General features: G+C 53.2%; 8 protein-coding genes across 8 annotated transcripts; 3 read left to right on the top strand and 5 right to left on the bottom strand.

The window, feature by feature from the left end:
* Positions 1-38: 38 nt before the first annotated feature.
* P174DRAFT_390070 (40S ribosomal protein eS26) lies at positions 39-1,337 on the bottom strand (the record flags this gene model as incomplete). The annotated part of the gene is made up of 4 exons (XM_024823470.1): positions 39-582; positions 677-779; positions 972-1,099; positions 1,315-1,337. The coding sequence occupies 4 exons, from the start codon at positions 1,335-1,337 to the stop codon at positions 477-479; spliced, it is 360 nt and encodes a 119-aa protein (XP_024683193.1). The 3' UTR covers positions 39-476.
* A 661-nt stretch (positions 1,338-1,998) lies between these two features.
* P174DRAFT_441896 (CBS and PB1 domain protein) lies at positions 1,999-4,594 on the top strand. The gene is made up of 4 exons (XM_024827452.1): positions 1,999-2,315; positions 2,467-3,340; positions 3,399-3,493; positions 3,547-4,594. Exons 1-4 carry the CDS (start codon positions 2,268-2,270, stop codon positions 4,348-4,350), a joined length of 1,821 nt encoding a protein of 606 aa, XP_024683192.1. The 5' UTR covers positions 1,999-2,267; the 3' UTR covers positions 4,351-4,594.
* A 194-nt stretch (positions 4,595-4,788) lies between these two features.
* P174DRAFT_441895 (nuclear import receptor PSE1) lies at positions 4,789-9,023 on the top strand. The gene is made up of 5 exons (XM_024827451.1): positions 4,789-5,326; positions 5,475-5,697; positions 5,759-5,934; positions 5,996-8,493; positions 8,549-9,023. Exons 1-5 carry the CDS (start codon positions 5,144-5,146, stop codon positions 8,754-8,756), a joined length of 3,288 nt encoding a protein of 1,095 aa, XP_024683191.1. The 5' UTR covers positions 4,789-5,143; the 3' UTR covers positions 8,757-9,023.
* On the bottom strand, positions 8,824-13,431 carry P174DRAFT_504307 (aconitate hydratase). The gene is made up of 5 exons (XM_024831201.1): positions 13,110-13,431; positions 10,713-13,006; positions 10,579-10,666; positions 9,999-10,376; positions 8,824-9,939 (listed from the first exon to the last, which is right to left on the bottom strand). The coding sequence occupies exons 1-5, from the start codon at positions 13,215-13,217 to the stop codon at positions 9,049-9,051; spliced, it is 3,759 nt and encodes a 1,252-aa protein (XP_024683190.1). The 5' UTR covers positions 13,218-13,431; the 3' UTR covers positions 8,824-9,048.
* P174DRAFT_390055 (uncharacterized protein) lies at positions 13,394-15,599 on the bottom strand. Its single transcript, XM_024823469.1, has 8 exons — positions 15,227-15,599; positions 15,057-15,138; positions 14,967-14,991; positions 14,625-14,903; positions 14,389-14,555; positions 14,099-14,312; positions 13,858-14,043; positions 13,394-13,807 (listed from the first exon to the last, which is right to left on the bottom strand). Exons 1-8 carry the CDS (start codon positions 15,444-15,446, stop codon positions 13,646-13,648), a joined length of 1,335 nt encoding a protein of 444 aa, XP_024683189.1. The 5' UTR covers positions 15,447-15,599; the 3' UTR covers positions 13,394-13,645.
* A 295-nt stretch (positions 15,600-15,894) lies between these two features.
* On the top strand, positions 15,895-16,552 carry rpp1 (ribosomal protein P1; the record flags this gene model as incomplete). The annotated part of the gene is made up of 4 exons (XM_024822344.1): positions 15,895-15,963; positions 16,124-16,201; positions 16,306-16,444; positions 16,506-16,552. 4 exons carry the CDS (start codon positions 15,895-15,897, stop codon positions 16,550-16,552), a joined length of 333 nt encoding a protein of 110 aa, XP_024683188.1.
* Positions 16,553-17,276: 724 nt separating this feature from the next.
* Positions 17,277-18,505, bottom strand: P174DRAFT_421126 (PQ-loop repeat-containing protein; the record flags this gene model as incomplete). The annotated part of the gene is made up of 6 exons (XM_024824925.1): positions 17,277-17,429; positions 17,484-17,542; positions 17,601-17,650; positions 17,702-17,955; positions 18,018-18,299; positions 18,350-18,505. The coding sequence occupies 6 exons, from the start codon at positions 18,503-18,505 to the stop codon at positions 17,277-17,279; spliced, it is 954 nt and encodes a 317-aa protein (XP_024683187.1).
* Positions 18,506-19,093: 588 nt separating this feature from the next.
* On the bottom strand, positions 19,094-21,518 carry P174DRAFT_441890 (transcriptional repressor TCF25 family protein). The gene has a single exon (XM_024827450.1). The coding sequence runs from the start codon at positions 21,413-21,415 to the stop codon at positions 19,190-19,192; it is 2,226 nt and encodes a 741-aa protein (XP_024683186.1). The 5' UTR covers positions 21,416-21,518; the 3' UTR covers positions 19,094-19,189.
* Positions 21,519-21,557: the final 39 nt, after the last annotated feature.

Below are 21,557 nucleotides of genomic sequence, written 5' to 3'. Positions count from 1 at the left end.
ACGTGCATAGTCGATCGTGTAGCAAATGCATACTTCCTGTCGTTTAAGATGCAACAAAGCTTCTACTGTAGTAGCCTAGTGCGGTTGTGAATGGGTCAAACGGCAGTGTTGGTCTTCTGGCGGTATACCATAGTCAATTATCGCGCTTGTGGCGGAAGAGATGAACTGTTAAAGTAGAAGAGACCGGTCTCCTCGCATTTTATTCTCGTTCCCTGACTTTCTCTAGTTCATGCAAAGTTACCCTATGGGACAACCGAGTGGCTTGGAAATCGTTTTTTAATTTAAATTGCGTCTCCTGCTCACGGCGACAGGGAGCGACCATTATGCCTTGTCATGCCTTATTTCGAACCCCGAAGACAGACTGAAACCCATTCATTCCATTTTGAACCGAGTAAGAAAGTTTGTACGAAAAAAGAAACGTCACAAAACAGAAGTCATTAAGACCAATCCCATTTGATCATCTCTTTTTCCCTTCCTTACATAGCCTTGGCGGCCTGAGGGGGAGCCAGCTTCTTGCCGTCCTTGTTGTACCTGATACGCGGGGGAGGAGCACGGTTACGACGACCTTCCCGGGAGCGGACACTGTAGTGGATTGTTAGCAAGACCTAATTCTTTCCTTCATGCTGCATATCCATGTAGATTCCCAGCTGTAAATCAAACGCGGGAGGGTGCGTACCGAACGATCTTGCCGTGGATAGCGCAGGAGACGCAGTACTGAAGCTTCAGGTACATCTTGGGGACGGCATAGTCGGTGAAAACGGAGGCGTCAGAGATATCACCTGTGTGTTAAGAAGGCCTCGGGTCAGCTCCGTTGTCTATCAGCTTTCATTTCCACCACGTCCAGTTCATGCGTCGAGTTGTGATTGCGTCGTCCGGGAGATTCCATCCGTCCAATCCAGTTCCGAATCATCTCAACGGCGCACTACGGACGCGGCTTCAATGGTATGGGTTTGACAAGGGCTCGAACGTACGGATGGCAGCGGACTCAACCATGTTGCGGATGGTGAATCTCTTGATCGCCTTGTCCTTAGGAGTGCAACGAGCGCAGTTGGAGCAGCGCACGGGCTTGACGTGGCCGCGGCCGTTCTTGTTGCGACCGCTGTAGAGAAAGAACAATAAACGTCAGTATGGATCGATTCACTCATGAATTTGAGGTCCAAAATTTCCCCTCCTCTTTCAATTTCACCATGAAAACCACCGCATATACAGCCGACATTCTCGACAGGCGGTAAATCAGGACGCTTCCTTCGGCGGTGGCGGATCTTCAAATTTGACAACTGGGTTGAACATAGGAAAAGGGAAATTCGCTCTTACTTGTTCGCCCTCTTCTTGACCATTTTGACGGATTTCTCTGCAAGGTACGGTCAGAGATTTGGAGTTGTAGAGGGAGGGAGGCGGCGTACTTGGCTGTCGGGTTTGGTTGTCGTAAGGCACTGGACGCTCTCGATCGCTAGTCGTGAATGAGGTTGTGCCGGTTTGTGTGGAAGCCCTATGCCCTTAAGCGAGCCTCGGTCACGGGATAATGCTGGTGCCTCAGGTGCTAAGGCATTTCTAAATTAGTGGCCTGACATCCTACAAACCAATTGGATCATCACGTGCAGATCCAGTTCTTGTCAAGAGAGCCTAAAATAGACTAGTGGCCGGGTCGTCCCAGCATTACGGGTCTTACGGTACGCACGTACGGTCCACGGGTGTACCTAACCATTCCTGACGAGGACTCGTACCACTCTGTGGTGTCAACAGGGCGGCTCCCGTGAATGGGGCGTATTGTTATTACCCATTGTTTATCCTGCCCAACTCTGGCTGTTATTATTAACTCACTAACAGCCAATAGTTGACCCTCGAACTCCCTTTGAGACAACCCCTGTTCATCCGTATCTTTCTCGTTGTACTTGGGTCGTGCTGGTGGTCTGCTGCTCAACCCCAGTGGTACGTTGTATATCTCTGCTGACAGTCTCTTTCGTCTTCTCTGTTGAATCTGACATTGATTCGAGTAACTCGTGCTCAGATTCCTGATACCTATACATCGAATAGGTCTGACAATCTAGCTCTCTCGGTTTCTGATACCCCCTCACCGAAATCCGTCCATCCCGATCAGTGCCATGTCGGCTGCAGGAGGAACCTATCGGGGCACAACAAGCCAGAAGACTCTCGGAAGAGGGAGACTTCCGGACTTTGAGAACAGTCCTACATCCCACATTCCGCGACCTCGACCAGAAACTGCAGCTTCAACGCACACACCGTCCAGCGACGTTGGAAGTTCCACCATGAGTGCTGCAAGCAGGCAAAGACAAACCCAATCGAAGCGAGATGAGGTCAGTACTCCCTGGTGGCCTATCCTTGGCCACAAATTTCTAGCTGCATGGCCTTGTATTCCCTCCTAGCCCCTTGTTTATGGTCTCCCACAGACCCGTAGCGAACAGCGATTGCTGCCATAGGAATGAATTCTGACGCGCTGTTATGAAGGCTATTCGACGCAAGATGGAGGCGGACCTCAATAAAAAGAGGCATCAGGCTCCAAGAGCGCATCGCACGCGCAAAGCTCCCCCAGGAACCGTGCTGGCTTTGAAGCCTAGTCAGGCCCTTCAGATTAAACCCAACACTACCGTCGCAGAAGCCGCACAACTGATGGCCGCGAAGAGAGAAGACTGCGTTCTTGTCACAGACGATGATGATCGCATCGCTGGTATTTTCACTGCGAAGGATCTTGCGTTCCGTGTGGTCGGAAATGGCCAAAAAGCTCGCGAAATTACTGTTGCCGAGATCATGACGAAGAACCCCCTGTGTGCGAGAACCGACACCAGCGCGACGGACGCACTGGATCTCATGGTTAGAAAGGGCTTTAGACATCTGCCGGTTATGGATGAGAACCAGGACATCTCTGGTATCCTCGACATTACTAAGTGCTTCTACGACGCGATGGAGAAGCTGGAGCGTGCGTACAGCTCTTCCCGAAAACTCTACGACGCCTTGGAAGGTGTGCAGACAGAACTAGGCTCCACCCAGCCTCAGCAAATCATCCAATACGTCGAAGCACTGCGCTCAAAAATGTCCGGCCCGACCCTCGAGAGTGTCCTGGATGGCATGCCTCCGACTACAGTATCTGTGCGCACTTCTGTCAGGGATGCCGCGGCTCTGATGAAGGAACATCACACAACTGCTCTGCTCGTGCAGGACCAGGGCTCAATCACCGGTATCTTCACCAGCAAGGATATCGTCTTGCGTGTAATTGCCCCAGGACTGGACCCTGCCACTTGTAGTGTTGTCCGTGTGATGACCCCACATCCCGATTTTGCTCCTGCTGATATGAGCATCCAAGCTGCTCTCCGCAAGATGCATGGTTAGTGGTCTCGCTTTCTCTGAGGCTGCAATAGATTGGCTAACCGACTCTACTCCAGATGGTCACTACCTGAATTTGCCTGTTATGAACGAGACGGGCGAGATTGTCGGCATGGTGGATGTGCTCAAGCTCACTTATGCCACTCTTGAGCAGGTTAGTCAAAGTCTTTCCGAAAATTATGACTTTCAACTGACCAGAGATGCAAGATTAACTCCATGCAATCGCATGACGATGAGGGTCCCGCATGGAACAAATTCTGGTTGTCAATGGATCACGAGTCCGATTCAATGGTGTCTGGCAGCCACCAAGCGCCGAATCGTTCCGTTCTCAGTCCCGAATCACCTAGACAGGGTGTCGACAGTGTGCTCCCTAACGAATCCGCGTCCCACCACGGCGGAGATGAGCTTTCGGAATATCACGACCATCACCATAACCACGACGAGAGCGCTCCGTTTCCCTTCAAATTCAAGGCTCCTAGCGGCCGCGTGCACAGAGTCAATGTTGTCACTTCCGCTGGGGTCGCTGACTTAGTCGCCCAAGTCACAGCCAAGTTAGGCAACGAGCTGGAGGCCGTCGGAGGTGAAGCCACCGTCGAGGAGGGCAAACTCAGCAATACTGGTTACGCCTTGAGCTACTTGGACAATGAGGGTGACACTGTTTCTATCACCACCGATCAGGATCTGGCAGATGCCGTCAGTCTCGCCCGTCGCTCGCATCGTGATAAGGTGGATCTTTTTGTGCACGACCCCGCTCAGCCCCCAATTCCGGCAACGTTGGACCCTCAGCCTGCTCCGGCCAAAGTCGTCGAAGAGAAAAGTTCTGTTGTTGCTGAGGAGCGGCTCTCCGAGGAGCCACTTATCCCCAAGGCCCATCAGTCGTACCCAACACGTCCCACCGAGGAGCAGTTCATCGCCGGCGTACCCAATGAGCTTCTACTTCCAGGTGCCATCGTGACCCTGGCAGCAGTTATTGCTGGAGTATTCATCCTCAGCCGCGCGACAAGTCGATAGACGATGTCACCGGTTTAAAGTGTAGTTAGTCCGATGAACGGCAGGCACATCATGTATATCTGTCGATCTAACTCTATCATTGCTGTGCCATACTTGCATATCCCAAGTGCGATCTCTTCCCTCCTTCATTTCCCCATTTTCCATTACCATCTTCATTTAATCTAAGTGTGACTGTTCGGATACCGCTAGTGTGTTTTTAGTGAGGGCATATTAGCAATGCATATAGTTTTCCCTAGAAAGCAGGATAATTTGTCTCGACAGTGTCTATTTCTGTTCCTGGACTTCCGTAAGGGCGTGTCAGTACTCTGTAGACACCACATGGCGGTGTCGAAAGTGCATTGATGCCTGGATGCCTGAGACTTCCCGATTAGGGACTAGCGCGTTACTCCCTCGAGGACTGGAATTATTTTTTGGTTTCTGAGGCTTCAACTGGTCCATCCCACATCGCTCACGGCGCCTTGAATTGTCCCCTCCTGTTCGCCAGCAGCTCCCTTGTCGAGTTGGAATGCTGAGCTTGCACTTGTACTGTGCATATTTCTTGATTTGATTATCGTTGTTATCTTGTCAGATCACGCTAGTCTTTCTCCAACAGACACCGTTCCACGGGGTTTGTACTTACAGCTACTGTCCACCCCCACCAAAGAAAAAAAATTAATAACAACCAGTAAAAGGGAATACAGTCCCCGTCCACCAGCCCAGCTTCAGCGCTGGATACACACTCTCATCGCCGTTCCTAAACGGGATACTGTCGATCTACAGCTGAATTATCGTTTCGACGTGACGAGCGATCAACATGTCGCTGCTCCCACCCGAGGTTCACTCCGCGCTGTCCCAGCTGTTGCGCGCGTTGACCACACCCGATAACACGGTCCGTACTCAGGCGGAAGAACAGTTGAATAATGACTGGATTCAGAACCGTCCGGATGTTCTTCTTATGGGCCTGGCCGAGCAGATTCAGGGTGCGGAGGATTCAGTAGTAAGTGATACAAGTTTTGTCAGGGGATATGGGGACCGTGTCTGGTGTAGGCAGAGAGACAGACTGGAAGCCTTCTACTTACTACGGACTTGAGTCCTGTGGCCGCGCCTTGCTGGATTCGACTGATTTGGTTAATCTTCACCCGCAGACGCGTACATTCGCCGCCGTGCTTTTCAGAAGAATCGCGACCAAGACAAGGAAAGACCCGGTCACAAATGAAGCCAAGGAACTCTTCTCAACACTCTCTGGGGAACAGAGATTGGTCATCCGACAGAAGTTGGTGAGCTGTTTGACGACCGAATCTGGGACTGATGTCCGGAAAAAGATTGGCGATGCAGTCGCGGAGGTTGCCAGACAATACACCGATAACGGTATGCGCTATTTCATGGGCGGTGAAATGGATTTCATATTCTGATGAATGGTCTTCTTTAGGCGATCAATGGCCCGAGCTTCTCGGCGTGCTTTTCCAGGCCAGCCAGTCACCCGAGGCAGGTTTACGGGAGGCTGCCTTCCGCATTTTCTCGACCACTCCCAGTATCATCGAGAAGAACCACGAGGATGCCGTTTCAGGCGTGTTCGGTAAGGGTTTCAAGGATGATGTTGTCACTGTATGTTGGGACCCTTCAACGTAGCGCTCACGGGAGTCCGGGCTGACCATTGCGCTTGTAGGTTCGCATTGCTGCTATGGAGGCCTTCGCCTCGTTCTTCCGGTCTATCTCCAAAAAGTCTCAACCCAAGTTTTTCGGACTCGTGCCCGATATGCTCAACGTTTTGCCCCCTCTGAAGGAGTCCTCCGAGAGCGAGGAGCTGTCTTCCGCCTTCTTGGCTCTCATTGAGCTTGCCGAGGTTTGCCCGAAGATGTTCAAGGTCATGTTCAACAACCTGGTCAAGTTCAGTATTAGTGTGATCGCCGACAAGGACCTCAGCGACCAGGTTCGCCAGAATGCCTTGGAGTTGATGGCTACATTTGCCGATTACGCCCCCTCGATGTGCAAGAAGGATCCCGAGTTTGCTCAGGAGATGGTGACCCAATGTTTGAGCTTGATGACCGATATTGGAGTGGACGACGACGATGCTTCGGAATGGAATGCGTCCGAGGACCTGGACTTGGAGGAGAGCGACCTCAACCATGTTGCTGGCGAACAGTGCATGGACCGCTTGGCCAACAAGCTCGGTGGCCAGGTTATCCTTCCGGCGACCTTTGCCTGGATTCCCCGCATGATGTCGTCTTCCGCTTGGCGCGATCGCCACGCAGCTCTGATGGCCATCTCCGCCATTTCCGAGGGTTGCCGTGACCTGATGGTCGGTGAACTCGATCAAGTGCTGGCCCTAGTTGTCCCGGCTCTCCAGGACCCTCACCCACGTGTCCGTTACGCGGGTTGCAACGCCCTCGGCCAGATGAGCACCGACTTCGCCGGAACGATGCAGGAGAAGTACCACAACGTTGTACTGAACAACATCATCCCCGTGTTGGATAGTGCTGAGCCACGAGTTCAGGCCCACGCGGCCGCCGCTCTGGTCAATTTCTGCGAAGAAGCAGAGAAGAAGGTACTCGAGCCGTACCTCGCTGATCTCCTAAGACACCTTCTGCAGCTTCTGCGCAGCGAGAAACGTTATGTGCAGGAACAAGCGCTGTCCACCATTGCCACCATTGCCGACTCGGCGGAGAACGCCTTCGATCAATTCTACGAGACCTTGATGCCATTGCTCTTTAACGTCCTGAAGGAGGAGCAATCCAAGGAGTACCGTCTGCTGCGTGCCAAGGCTATGGAGTGCGCGACTCTGATTGCTCTGGCCGTGGGCAAGGAGAAGATGGGACAGGATGCGTTGAACCTCGTGCAGCTGCTCGGCAACATCCAACAGAACATTGTCGATGCGGACGACCCGCAGTCGCAGTACTTGCTCCACTGCTGGGGCCGTATGTGCCGCGTTCTTGGTCAGGACTTTGTGCCTTACCTGCCAGCTGTCATGCCTCCTCTCCTGTCCGTTGCGGCTGCCAAGGCCGATATTCAGCTGTTGGATGATGAGGACCAGATTGACCAAGTTGAACAGGATGAGGGCTGGGAGTTGGTCCCCCTGAAGGGCAAGATCATTGGTATCAAGACCAGTGCATTGGAAGACAAGAACACCGCCATCGAGCTGATTACCATCTACGCTCAGATCTTGGAGGCTGCTTTTGAGCCGTTTGTGCTGGAGACGATGGAGAAGATTGCGGTGCCTGGACTTGCATTCTTCTTCCATGACCCTGTGCGGGTTTCGTCCGCCAAGCTCATCCCTCAGCTCCTGAACTCGTACAAGAAGGCGCACGGTGTGCAGTCTCCCGGATTCGCTGCCATGTGGAACAGGGTAGGTGAGAAGATCATTGAGGTTCTGAGCGCCGAGCCCACAGTAGACACTCTCGCGGAGATGTACCAGTGCTTCTATGAATCCGTCGAAGTGGTTGGCAAGAACTGCCTGAGCCCGCAGCACATGGAAGCGTTCATCGAATCTGCCAAGTCCACGCTGGAGGATTACCAGGTCCGTGTGAAGGCTCGTCTCGAGGAGCGCGCCGATACCGAAGAGGGTGACGAAGAGGACCTCGACTACGAGTATGCGGTTGAGGACGACCAGAACCTGCTGAGCGACATGAACAAGGCGTTCCACACCATCTTTAAGAACCAGGGCACGACTTTCCTGCCCTCATGGCAACGCTTGCTGCCATTCTACGATGCGTTCATCACCAGCCAGGACCCCACCCAACGGCAATGGGCTCTGTGCATCATGGACGACGTGCTCGAGTTCTGCGGCCCCGAGTCATGGAATTACAAGGACCATATCATGCAGCCCTTGGCCGCGGGTCTGCGCGATGAGAATGCCGCCAACCGGCAGGCAGCGGCTTACGGAGTCGGTGTTGCCGCTCAGAAGGGTGGTCCTGCCTGGAGCGACTTCGTCGCTGCCAGCATCCCGAGCCTGTTCCAGGTGACACAAATCAACCAAGCTCGTACAGAGGAGCATGTATTTGCGACTGAGAACGCCTCGGCCAGTATCGCCAAGATCCTGCACTATAACCCCAGCAAGGTGCAGAACGCGCAGGAGATCGTGGCGACCTGGATCAACACACTTCCGATCACTTACGACGAGGAGGCTGCGCCATACGCTTATTCCTTCCTTGCGCAATTGATTGACCAGTACGTTTGTTCCCCGTTCGGTGATGTGATCTCTGATTGACTGACCATTGAACAGACAAAACCCGGTGGTGATGTCCAATGCCGACAAGGTGTTTGGATACATCGTGCAGGCTCTGGAAGCCGAGACGCTACAGGGCCAGACAGCAGGACGCGTGGCCAACTCGGCCAAGCAACTAGTGGCCGCTACAGGGTTGAACGCAGAGCAAATCCTGGCAGGAGTGAGCCCTGACAACCAGGCGGCGGTGCGAAGCTACTTCCAGTGAGCCTTTTATAATTTGTTGTTTCCTTTTCTCTCTCGGTATGAATCTTGATATGCATGCAAGTATATGAATACAACTGGCAGTTATGATTTGTCGTTTGTTATTATTTTTATTCCTGTGATGAATCACTATACAGCGTTGTACGAGAGTCCTGATCCCTCGAGGGATTTATTCATCTCGTGAGTTACAAACCATGACTTTGGATTGAAATAGACAGTACCTTTGTCCTGTAGTAAATCATCTCGGTAAATTGTGTCATAAAGATCATCAACGTACGGCTTTACAATAGCCACAATCAGTCCACGACCATCTCCAGGATCTCCAGGACTTGCCCCTTCTCCGTCAACGGCACGGGATTCGTCTTGCACCAGCGATCATGCAGACTGTTGGCCGCCAACTCATCCAGCGCATCCCGACCCACCCCGACCTCCTTCAACGAGCGCGGCATCCCCAGCTCCCGAATGACCGCATCCAAAACATCCCCCAGATCCGCCGTAGAGGCATCGACGCCCCGATCGCGCAGCACGCGCGCCACCTCGGCGTTCCGCACAAGAAACTCCCGCACCCGCTCCTGCTGCTCGCGATTAGCGCCATGCTTTGCATTGAACTTGCACACAGCCGGCAGCAGGATACAGCTCGTCTCGCCGTGCCCGACCCCCAATGGCCCAAGCTGGTGGCCTATCCCGTGGCTGGCGCCCAGCTCGACCGACAACCCGCCCGTCAACGCCGCCATGGCGTTCACCGCGCCGAGCTGGCATTGCAGACGTGCGTCGCGGTCGTGCCCGGCAGGGTCATGCCGGCACCGCAGTAGCCCCGGGACGAGCAGCTCCAGCGCGTGCATGGCGTGCGCGTCTGTCGATTCGGTGGCCCCCGTCGTGGCGCACAGCGTCTCAACGCAGTGGTCTACGGCGCGGATGCCGGTGCTCAGCCAGATGGACGGCGGGGTGGTGGTTGCGAGGTCCGGGTCGAGGATGACGAGCTGGGGCCCGCGCGTCGACGCCTGGAAGGAGTGTTTCCGGCGGGTGGTGTCGTCTGTTGCGCCGGCGAAGTTGGAGTACTCGCCTGCGGAGAGGGAGGTGGGGATGGAGATGATGGGGATGGTGGGTGCGTGGATGTCGGCGCGTTGGTCGGGGCCTGTGGCTAGCGTTGCGAGGTCGGATGCCGTCTGGACGTTGTTTGCAAGAGCCTGTGCTTGTTAACCATTTACTTGTTACTTTCTTACTGACGGGAGAAGTGGGAGAATACCAATGCGACCACCTTGGCTCCATCGGTCAGGCTGCCCGCGCCGAGGGTCAAGAGTAGATCGGCTTCAACTCGCCGCGCATCGTGCACGATTTCCAGGACTTCAGACCATAAGGTATGGCTCTGCATGCCGATCCGGCGGCCGGCAACCTTCCCCGGTCCTAGTGCCGCGACCAGACGGTCCAAAGCATCTGTGTTGCGGGCCAGCGAGCCCGAGCAGATGATGTAGATCTTTGAGGCTCCTAAAGTGTCGACGACACGGTGGGCGGCCGCGGTGGGGAATGGGGCTCCGTATGAGAGCAGCGGACGCGGCCGGTCGGCAAAGGCCGGACGGACTGTTTCTGGCATTTTGAGCGAGAATGGAGTTCTGGATGGAGAACCCTAGATAATCAAAGTTGACGTATGTATAATCGGTGATGAACAGAAAGTTCATACAATTGCAGGGGTGAGGGATCAAGACGCGGGGCTAGGAGATTTCTTGATTTTCTAGGCTCAAGCAACGGTCGACTGAGGTTGCATCATGCATGGCACAAAATTGAATTCAAACTGTTCGATTGGATATCTTATAACAGACAGAACGTACATACACGCGAACGCCTCCGATACCCAGAGATGTATACAACTTCTTTTTGTCCAACTTATCACCGGTATAGAAATCACTGGTGTGCCCGCTTGGCCAACAAGTTCAAGGCACTTCCCGCCAGGATGAAGCCACACTGGTCCTTGCTCAGAGTGTGATTGACTGGAATCGTCAGCTTCTCGCCGTTCTTCTTGGTGACCTGCAGCTGGATTGATCCCTGACCGCCGGACTGCAGTGTCTCGTACAGCCCGACAGTGTCGACCTGGTCGCATGCGTCAATGCGGTCGTAGTCGGCCTTGTCGGCGAACGTCAGGGGGACTACACCCTGCTTCTTCAGGTTGGTCTCGTGGATGCGTGCGAAGCTCTTGGCCACGATGATCCGGCCGCCCAGGTACCGCGGCTGCAGAGCCGCGTGCTCACGCGCGCTACCCTCGCCATAGTTGTCCTCGGCCACAACCAGCCATTCAATGCCGTCGGCCTTCCACCGAGCAGCCAGGTCGGGAATTGAGTGCTTGTTGCCAGCGTCATCGTAAGCAACGTTCGTCTCGCCAGTGGCAGCGTTGACCGCGCCGATCAGAGTGTTGGCGGAGATGTTGGGCAGGTGGCCCTTGTACTTCAACCACGGACCGGCCGCGGAGATGGTGTCAGTTGTGCACTGACCCTTGACCTTGTACAGGACCTTCAAGCCCGACAGCTCGCCCTCGGGGAAGGGAGCGAAAGGCTCCAGCAAAGCGAGACGCTCAGAGGTGGGGGAAACAATGACCTCGACGGAGGCATCAGGGACACCAGCGCTGGGCTGGAAGGCAGGGTTGCCGTCGGCGAACCCAGCACTGGGAAGATCAGAGCCCTGGGGAGGGCGGAACTTGAAGTCTTCACCGCTCGGGGTCTTCAGAGTGTCGATCATGGGGTTGAAGGTGGTGCTGCCCGAGTAGGCAAGGGCGGTCACAATCTCTGGCGACGCCAGGAAGTTCATGGTGCGTCGGTTGCCATCATTGCGTCCGGGGAAATTACGGTTGTAGGAGGTGAAGATGGCATTGTCCTCGCCCTTGGCGACACCGTCGGTTCGCTTCCACTGCCCGATGCAGGGTCCGCAGGCGTTGGCCAAGACGGTGCCGCCAGCCTCAGAGAAGGAAGACAGGGTCTGGTCACGGTCCAGAGTGGCCCGAATTTGCTCACTGCCAGGCGTGATGAAGAAGTCCGCCTTGGGCTTTAGGCCAGCCGCTGACGCCTGCTTGACCAGGTCCTCTGCGCGAGTCATGTCCTCATAGGAACTGTTGGTGCAACTACCGATCAATCCAGCACCAAGAGTCTCGGGCCACTTGTTCTCGCGGACGGTGTTGGCAAAGTCAGACAGGCGCACGGACAGATCCGGGGTGAAGGGTCCGTTGACATGAGGTTCGAGCGTCGACAAGTCAATCGTGATCACCTGGTCATACTCTGCACCATCGTCGGCGCGCAAAAGGTTCTTGGGGCCTGATGCAGCAATCTCGGCCGCCGCCTGGGCCACATGGCCTCGGTGCGTCGCCTGCAGGTAGGGAACCATGCTGGGGGAGAAGGGGAAGACCGAGGTGGTGGCTCCGACCTCCGCACCCATGTTGCAACAGGTAGCCATACCGGTGCAGCTGAGCGTCTCGACACCGGGACCATGGTACTCAATCACATAGCCGGTACCACCACGGACGGTGAGCTTACCGGCCAGATGCAGAATGATATCCTTGGGAGAGGCCCAGCCGCTCAGCTTACCCTCGAGTCGCACACCAAGAATACGAGGTGCCTTCAATTCCCAGGGAGCATCCACCAATGCATCCACAGCATCTGCACCACCGACACCAATAGCAATAGCTCCCAAACCTCCCGCATTAGGTGTGTGGCTGTCCGTGCCCAGCATCATCAGACCAGGAGCGGCGTAGTTCTCCAGCACACTCTGGTGGATGATACCAGCACCGGGGGGCCAAAATTCAATACCGTAGCGCTTGGCGGCACTCTCCAGGAAGTCAAACACTTCCCGGTTACCCTCGATGGAGGCAGGCAGATCGGTGTCCGCGCCACGCTCACCCACAATCATATGGTCGCAGTGGATACTGGCGGGCACTGCGGTCGACGGCAGGCCACAGGACATGAACTGCAACAACGCCATTTGGGCCGACGCATCCTGCATCGCCACTCGGTCCGGCTTCAACTTCAGGTTGGCCTTGCCGCGAATGTCTTTTCCATTGTTAGTGCCCGTCAACAGGGACTCCTCCGCATTGTCCAGATGGGCGTAGAGGATCTTCTCCGCAAGGGTGAGGGCACGCGAGGATCCCAACACCTTCCGAACCTGCTCGAGATTCCGCACAATCTTGGGGTAAGGCGGCATGCGTGCGGCGGATGCCTCAGTGGCTAGGCCACGTCGTGCGAACAATTGTTGCGGGGAGAGGCATTTCGGGGCCAGCTATGGGGGCAGAGGAATTAGTCATAGGAGGGGAGAGAAAACAATTGTCTCTGGCCGTGGAATTGCATCTAGAAGCCATTGACAAAGCACGAGGAAAACCTACCCTGCGAGAGGCGGTAGCCCGCTGCCAGACAAGCTGCCTCACCATCTTGACGGCCTGTGGAAGTGTGGATTGCGGAGAAAGAAGACGACGCTCGGGAGATGGCAACATTTAATGCCCTTTTTTTTTGCTGCTTTTCGGCTTACTTATTTGGCTGCAATCTGATTGGTTATGACTACGCCGATGCCGGGCCTGGCGTAGATCTTACAATACGTTACGTTATGACAGACCATCTGTGGATAAGGTATCATCCACGTATTTGAAGTATCTCAGGCATCCAAAGTAGTGTTATCTGTCTACCTAGGTAGATATTAGGTATTTGAAGAGAAGATTCGTAGTGTTAGGACTCATATCAGCTACTCTGGTCAAGGTTGCACAATGGTGACAAATCATTTCTGTTAAAGAGTCATATCATCCCAAAAGCGCCCAGACAAACGCCTGAACTAAATGTCAGGAGAAAATCGCAAACATTGAAGAGAGAACCTCCAAATTTCATCCCACCGAAAGAAGGGTACAAGATACAAAGAATATAAAGAGGATTAAGCGCTGTTTCTCTCTTCCTCTTCAGGTACAGCCGCCCGCAGCTCCCATACGATATCATAGCATTCAGCCAGCAGCGCATTAACGCTGCCCTGTCCTTCGGGAATGTCGTTTCCCATGTAGAATTTGCCGTCAACTCGCATGTTGTCAATGGAATTGAGCTGTACGATGTCAGCTTCTGTGCCTTGCCGGGAAGCTGGGGGTTACTCACCTTCATACTGTATGGGTACAATTCTCGAGAATTCGACACACCTCCCGACTCTTTGACTTCCAGGAGACATCGTCGCAAGGTCTGCAACTGATTGTAGACTGGCAGCAAGGCCTCAGATACGGGTTCCGAAGAGATCAGAAGTGCGTAGATATAAGCGTAGCTCCTCCGAATGAGGTATAGTAATGTCTGCCAACAATTAGCAACAAGCCTCATCAGGGCTTCCAGCGTGCTTAATCCTTACACGCTGCGCATGGAGATCTGCCGGCTGCCCTTCAGCATCCACGAAATTTCCATCGACCCGAGCTTCATCGATACGGTCGAGTTTCCGCTGATATCCGAAAAGGTCGGTCTCCCGAAGAGACCAGGCCTGAGTTACGGAGAGTCGATCCAGCTGGTTACGAATCTCCAGCAGTCGGTCGTATTGGTCGCGGAAGCGCTCGTCAATCTTCCCCTCTCTATCAAACAAACAGTCAGTCACTCGGTCACTACCCGCCATGGCGAGATCCTAGGCAGAGAAATGGGCGGTCTGACCGTTCCAGCACAATCTCGGTCCAACGCCAGCACCGGTCCAGTAGTTGTTTGACCCCCTCTTGCCCTTCTAGGGGTTTGCCATCTGCTCCAACGAAGTTACCGTCCTTCATTGTGTCTTGGATTTTCGTCAACTGCTTCCGAAGATTGATCACTTCCGTTGCGGAGAACTAGAAACCACGCACCATTAGCTTGTCCGCTCACTCCCTCAAAAAGACACGCCAAATTTCAGGGACTACCTTTGATCGAGTATTAGCTGCCGCTGTCGACCGCAAGACTGAAACAAGGGTCTCATGGGTGGGTGCTAGCTCAGGGTTCATGGCTTCAAGGCCACTCCGCAACTTATCCAACTTCAATTGGCACTGTTCAAGTCGACTTTCCAAGAGCGTCATCAAAGCTGGGGAATATGCGTCTCGACCACGCTCGACTGTCTCCTTCATGTTGGTCAGGGTCTTCGTGATTGAGCTGAGATCTTTTGAGCTGTAAAAGCCAGCCTCTTCGAGGTGGTCAAGCAGGCGCTAATCGAACAGGTCAGGAAACAGGATTGTATGGCGGAGACAGCTCAAAAGGGACCGCTATACCTTGACTGTCGTTGCAAGCGAGTATCTATCGTAAGGTAATGTTAGTTCCGACAAACACAGGACCATTCTCAGGCGACTCAATAAACATACACTGCGGGAGCCTCATTGTTCCTTCCCACGGTTAGGAACAGTAACGAGATCAATTGAAAGCAGTCGTCGAGTACGTAGTCGACTAGAAAGAATCGATCAAAGATCACAATCGTTAGCCCATCTTTCGCCAGACCGACTATATTACGCGCAAGGCCCACTCAGATGCTAACGTCGGTTGTGTATCAGCCGGCGGTCTTGTTCCTTCCGCACAGCATTGAGCTTTTCCACCTCTGAGATCACTTCTTCGTATAGTGGGAGCACATCGCGAGATTTGATATAGGACGACTTGTCTTGCTTTAGCAGCAAGAGCGCATCTCTGGTGCGGAGAAGACGCTCCAAAATCGGCTGCTCCTGCGGGTCGAAGGGGACGGGGACGGCGGGGGAGTCCATGATGCCAATAGCAGAGAGAAAAAAGATGGAAATGTCGAACCGATATAAGAAGGTAGGTTAGTGGTACAGAATCTGAAAATTATGCACCAAGTCCAAAGAAGAGTCGGCCGTGTGGAGTAGACACCAGTACAGACATCCGATAACCCCTCTGGCTACTAGTAGATTGGAAGCTATCGGAATGAGGAGGGGTGTTTCTATGATGGCATCATCCTTTCCCTATTTGGACTAGGCCAAAATCACGGGAAAGCTTTGGAACTAATCCCGATCAGGACAGCCCTAAGCGAGGGCTTTTGCACCAAACACACAACTTCCGCTCTGGGAACAAGTGCCAGCCCGACCATCTCCATCGACAAGACAGTAGAAAAAAAAGTCTCCGTCTTCCTCTTCCTCTCTCCTCCTATTCCCATCCCTCTCGAGACTCCCAGTCAAGTCCAACCCGTCGACCACCATGTCTACTGCCGAGCTCGCTTGCTCCTACGCCGCCCTCATCCTCGCCGATGATGGCGTCGAGATCACCGTACGTATTGGTCCATGAATTTCTCGAATATCTGCGGCATGGAATTGGCAAACAACTTTGGATGGATTGCACGGAAAGAGGAGGACAAATTTAGAAACTGCTACGAAACTGCAAGGCAAACAAGGAACTGGGCTGATTCATGGTTTTTCTTCGATTATAGGCCGACAAGATCCAGACCCTCCTCGGTGCTGCTAAGCTCGTCGATGTTGAGCCCATCTGGACTTCCCTCTTCGCCAAGGTAAATACTGCACCACCTTTTCGCAACAATCTTATGTGACAATGGAACGAAAAATTGGGCCCGCGATCTGGACAAACGCTTACGCTGTGACTTCCTTTTTTCAGGCTCTTGAGGGCAAGGACATCAAGGACCTTCTGACCAACGTTGGCTCCGGCGGTGCTGCTGCCCCCGCTGCCGTTGGCGGTGCTGCTGCCGGTGCTGCCGCTCCCGCCGAGGCTGCTGCTGAGGAGAAGAAGGAAGAAGGTAAAGACTCGAAACTTGTGAGACTGGGCTTTGCGAATAGAAACACTGATCGTTTGTACAGAGAAGGAGGAGTCCGACGAGGACATGGGCTTCGGTCTGTTCGACTAAACGTCCTAATCCGTTCGACGTTCTGTTTTCTTTTTTTCCTCGTTTCTCTCCTATCTCCTTACACTACTCGAATCTCTTGTACCCGATACAACGCGACTGCACGAAGACCAAAAAGGGAAAAAAAGAAGAATCAAACGGACGGGGACATCTGGTGGGACTGGGCGCTTTGCTTGCATGATGGGTTCCGTCGTGACAGAGGTACCGGTACGGATGACGCTAGGATTCCGGGCCGTCAAGTAAAGGGAGAATTGGCATATCCATATCTGCCGAGGGCGAGATCGTTGTGGCCGCCCTCGGTTAGAATCATAATAGGTTCTGAGAAAAAGTTTTTGCCATTTGCTTGTTGCTAGACACTTTTCTAGCATAGTTGCCCAGTTCTCATGCTATGTCTGTCATGCGACCATGAACAAAGGATTCCTTCTGCTGCAATTGTCCTCGATTGTATACGCCTTGTAAATGCCTGTGCCCCCATGTTTCGCGCAGTATACAACGTATAAGTTGTTTAATATACACCGTTGTAGCAATCTTGCCGTCAACCGAACCACCAACGCCGTGCCAAACCTGCAGAACATACTCCGTCACCCCTGGAGAGAAAAAGAAAGAAACAGAACTTTTGTCGGAATACAGCACAGGAAATGACAAGATATAAAACAAGGCATACTTGGGGTAGTACATCAACTGCTGCTGAGCCATACAAGCATATCCCGCAGCGAAGTGCAAGATATCACGACACTGCAGTCGTGAGCTGAGGGCTCTGCTCTGCATACAGGCGAAATTGTACGAAAATGACCACGTCTTCTACCATCGTGCCCAAGGAGCCAATTAGCCAGGGTAGGTTCGTCACGACGTAATTCTTTTCCGTTGAGTGGCAGAGAATCTGCGAGTGGTTAGACCGGGGGTGTGGTATGATGGGGAGTAGCCTTCTACTTACGCCAGCGCCATAGGTAAGATTGCCCATCAAAGAAAGGATGAAGAAGAGCAATGAAAGGCCTTATGAGAAAGGTCAGTAAAAAGGGTCTAGAATTTTCTTGAAGGTCAAAGCACATACCTTCGCATGACCTGTCGCAGTAGTTCTTGTAGATCTGAGGAAGTCGCGCACTAGAAGCTTACAGTCAGTACAGCTCCATTTCCGTCCGAAGGCACACTTACCCCAGGTAACAAACGGCACTGATATATCCCAGCACTTGCGCGCCAGCTGCCATATCAACGCCTCCATTACGCTCCTTCGAAGCTGGTTTCCAGACCCCGGTCTGCCAGGCGACCGTCCAACCGGCCATGCCGATGACGCAGATTGCCAGGACACTGCTGAAGTTCTTAATCCAAGCACTCCGACCAACCTCGCTCTCCTCGACGATGTTGGCTAGAGCGTCGTCAGGGTGGCCGTGACCGCCTCGTCCGCTACGCTGCGACGTCATAGATCGGCGTCGCGAAGCCGGACCCCGTTCTAGGGTATCGCTGAATCGACGACCGAGTAAAGGGGTCGTCGGGTCGGGGTGACGGTGGAGGAGCGCCGACGACGAAGCAGACTCTCGCGACGAGCATTGCGGGTTTTGTAGTACAGACATTGCGCGATGAGCACACCGTCCGCAATACAGAAATAGACCGCAATGGCCACAATGACCGGGACGAGACCAGCCCAAGCGCCTCCGATCAGGTTGGTGATATCGCCAATGAACCAGACGAAGAGAAAGAGGAGCGAGATGGCTTCAGCATTGCCATTACGGTAGTTTTCAATGAGTTGGGGAACCTGCACGCGGTTAGCAATTAGCATTGAACTCTTGTTTGTCTTGTGCGAACGGATGATCGCGATATCCAGGCCGGTGTGAGCCATACCAATAAGAAAAACCAACAGGTCAAGGAGATGGAGCCCAGAAGACCAGAGGCAGCTTCACGCGGTGTTATCGGGACAGAATTTCCCGCAGGGATATCTCCCTGCGCCAGTAGGAGGGACATTGCGATTCTGCGACGCGAGCCCTGCGGTTGCAGAAAAGAAAGCGAGTGAAGGAACAAATCAATGACACATCAAGCTCGGAAAGCTTGGAGTGCCAATCGACGCCGTCTCAATCGGAACGAGTCTAGTCACTAGCCAAAGTACATCCAGCTTTTTAGGCTTTCGGATATCTGAAACAAGAAGAGTTTTCAAAGTGAAAAATGAAGATTTTCCTTGATGCGACTCTATATTAATAGCAGCTCTTAGCACCTCTCTACGGACGACTAACTCCCGTTTGGTGATCGCACCCGATAAGAGATTGTGACTAAGCGAGCACTGCGATTGGCTGTCTGTCAGTAAGGCATTTCTTCTTCACTGTGGAAATTGGAGTCATTCTGTATCCTGTGAGATGTAACCTCGAATGTAATACCTTGTATTTGGAGGGTGCGCTCCTGTGGTTCGTATTTGCATGTTTTAGTCACATCGTGTGGTGTATGTATATATGTGGACAGCAGTGCTGAGTCTTATCGCCACAGAAGTATATATCTGGACGAACATATCCGCAGAATGACTGCATACTACAACATAATAGCTACCTTGCTTTGACAGATGGATCAATCAATATATTGCAGACCGGGAGAAGTCGACCGACTCTTAATGCTATACAGGGTATATACAACCAAGTAGACCGAGACCAGGAACTATCATCATACGTCGTCCTCCTCGTCATACTGCTGAAGTTCAAGCTCATTCTCGAGCATATCAACAACCATATCACCCATGATCTCCCTAATTCGCCCATGAAGCAACGCTTGTCGTGCCTCATCCGGCTGCACAGCATCCAGGCCGTCCAGATACTCCGTCAAGGGAGAGTAGTCCACCACATCACCCCAGTTACCACGATCGACTCCGTACTGATTCAAAAAGGCTTGCAAGCTCTGCATACCATCTTCCAGGAGCCACTGCTCTAGTGATGCTCCCTGGTCTGCCATAGGATGTCGGCGCTCACCACCAGCTTCTTCCCGATCGTTATCGGATAAGTCATCATCGCGGATCTCTTCATTGTCGGCCCCGCGGAATCGAGGAAAATGAAGCGCTCCGTTGTTCAGTTGGTCTAGTAGATCGCGAAGCCATTGCGGTCGGCCTACTTCTGGCATCTGCGCCAAGTAGGACGGCGTTGGGTCCGATTGCTGCCGATGAGCCTCAGAGTCGTAAGGCGGGAGAGGATCAGATGCTGAGATTCGCCCCGAAACAAATCGTCCGGGCAAATGTGTTGTCACGCGGGGAATATCCGAGAGGACGACATGGCGTGCAATGTCTAGAGTAATTTCCGGAGGTTCGATGGGCTCTTCTTCCTCTGGAAGAGTGTCAGCGATTTCCACAATCAGGGAGACCGCTTCAGGAGTATTCCAGAGGTCCTTGGCTCTGGCAATGTAGAGCTCAGTAAGCAACTCGTGGGCGTCCGTCGGAGGCATCTTGCCCCATATGCGCTTGGGCATGGGCTGAATATCCAACTCCTGCGCAAGCTTACAGAATACCCACGGATATCTCGACATGGCACGGCGCAGCTGCTCGCGGCATTCCTTTGGTTTATTCAACCGAAGATATGCCAGTGCGAGTGAGCATTGGATATTGGGCAACAGCGCCCAGTCCTCACCCAGTCTAGTTTGTGTGCACAAATCGACGAAGTGGGCGTATTCTCTGCCCCGTAGCGCCAGATGGTCGATCAAAAGCCTGATGTAATATGGGTCGTCATCATTCAGGCTCAACAGTAGCTTAGCCCATTCATATGCTGTTCTCCACGTTCCTTTCATCCCCAGATTCGCAATATACCTCCAACCCACAAGCCACAGCTCACGATTTGCCATGTGGACAAAGTCGAGTTTTGCCTGACCTTCCTTTAAGCGATTGCCGAACGACGAGTGAGCTGAGCGCCCGATATTGAACAGGGCTCGCTCAAGAAGATCGGCGGAAACGGCATGATCGCCCTGATGTTTTGCTATCTCGGACACTTGAAGGAGAGTAGAGATGTGGTACGGGTTATATTGCAAGAGGTGTATCATTCGTTGCGGATCCATGGACTCGACGCACATATCAAATTGTCTTTGCACGTCTGTATACGCAGAGTTGTGGACAATCTGGTATTTCGTAGCTCCACTGGGTAGTTTTTCTACCAGCTCCATTCCCAAACCACCACTGGGAGCGCGCGGCCACTCGTCTTTTCCCTGCATGAGAACATTCCGCCGCTGCGTAGTCCCTGCTAGACTTAGACCTTTGCTGGCAGGACTATACCTACCAGTCAAAGCGCGACCCAGATCAACCATTTCCCTATTTCTGTCTCTCCTGCGACCTGTCCCAGATTCTTCGTCAAAACTCTCCAAGACGACATTCCCAAACAACCTTCGCATCTCATTCATGGCGTTGAGGAATTTAGGCTCAATAGAGAGCAGCTCCTCTGGTGTCATGGGGAATGATGCGCCGCGGACATTCTCTGGGGACACAGTTGCAGCCTTTTGACTGTCAGTACCCTTGGATTCAACGGCTAGTTCCTTCAGAGCTCGATCGATCTCGTCCAGCTCGTCATCCGACTTGGCACCGGGAGCTCCTCCTGTGGCCGTAACCTTTGCCACTGCTGCCTTTTTCTTCTTGTTCTTCTTTTTCTTCTTCTTACTAGAATCTGCGGATTTTGCCCGGGCAGGGACATCTTCCGGCGGCTGAGTCACCGTCTCTTCGATATCGTGATCAGACTCGTGTTCCTCATCCTCATCATCGCCAGCATTGAGGAGATCAAAAGCATTCAGCTTCGGCCTTGACGGCCGGATTACCGGCTCGTACTCATCCGACTCATCGTTATCTTGCTCCGCTTGTAGGTGGGCTTGTTGCAATTCTTGTTCGCGAAGCTTCTGCAGCTTGCGAATCGCTCGGGAGGACATTCAGGATCGGGTTGCGGGGGGCGGTGAGACTGTATGACAGTGGTATCCAACCTTAAAATGGTTTGATGGCGATCAATCCTCAAATGATCGATTTCTGGCAGATATTTGGAGATGAACGAAGACCGCAGACATGACGACACGG

The sequence above is a fragment of the Aspergillus novofumigatus genome (genome assembly GCF_002847465.1).
Source record: "Aspergillus novofumigatus IBT 16806 chromosome Unknown P174scaffold_4, whole genome shotgun sequence".
NCBI lineage: Eukaryota > Fungi > Ascomycota > Eurotiomycetes > Eurotiales > Aspergillaceae > Aspergillus > Aspergillus novofumigatus.
Note: the sequence above shows the minus strand (reverse complement) of the source record. Positions and strands in the feature narration are given on the sequence as shown.

Bases quoted from the DNA above. Each gene is read 5' to 3' on its own strand.
- P174DRAFT_504307 (XM_024831201.1), bottom strand. From the start codon at position 13,217: ATGTTGCCATCTCCCGAGCGTCGTCTTCTTTCTCCGCAATCCACACTT. The intron at 10,377-10,578 runs GTACGTTCTGTC...TTGATTATCTAG, and splicing joins TCGGAGGCGTTCGCGTGTAT to GGTTCTCCATCCAGAACTCC. The intron at 9,940-9,998 runs GTATTCTCCCAC...TAACAAGCACAG, and splicing joins GAGCCAAGGTGGTCGCATTG to GCTCTTGCAAACAACGTCCA.
- P174DRAFT_441895 (XM_024827451.1), top strand. From the start codon at position 5,144: ATGTCGCTGCTCCCACCCGAGGTTCACTCCGCGCTGTCCCAGCTGTTG. The intron at 5,327-5,474 runs GTAAGTGATACA...CTTCACCCGCAG, and splicing joins AGGGTGCGGAGGATTCAGTA to ACGCGTACATTCGCCGCCGT. The intron at 5,698-5,758 runs GTATGCGCTATT...GGTCTTCTTTAG, and splicing joins CAGACAATACACCGATAACG to GCGATCAATGGCCCGAGCTT.
- P174DRAFT_441896 (XM_024827452.1), top strand. From the start codon at position 2,268: ATGAGTGCTGCAAGCAGGCAAAGACAAACCCAATCGAAGCGAGATGAG. The intron at 3,341-3,398 runs GTTAGTGGTCTC...ACTCTACTCCAG, and splicing joins TGCTCTCCGCAAGATGCATG to ATGGTCACTACCTGAATTTG. The intron at 3,494-3,546 runs GTTAGTCAAAGT...CAGAGATGCAAG, and splicing joins CTTATGCCACTCTTGAGCAG to ATTAACTCCATGCAATCGCA.
- P174DRAFT_441890 (XM_024827450.1), bottom strand. From the start codon at position 21,415: ATGTCCTCCCGAGCGATTCGCAAGCTGCAGAAGCTTCGCGAACAAGAA.
- P174DRAFT_390055 (XM_024823469.1), bottom strand. From the start codon at position 15,446: ATGGACTCCCCCGCCGTCCCCGTCCCCTTCGACCCGCAGGAGCAGCCG. The intron at 14,556-14,624 runs GTAGTCCCTGAA...CGTGGTTTCTAG, and splicing joins CAGCTAATACTCGATCAAAG to TTCTCCGCAACGGAAGTGAT. The intron at 14,044-14,098 runs GTAAGGATTAAG...AATTGTTGGCAG, and splicing joins CAGATCTCCATGCGCAGCGT to ACATTACTATACCTCATTCG.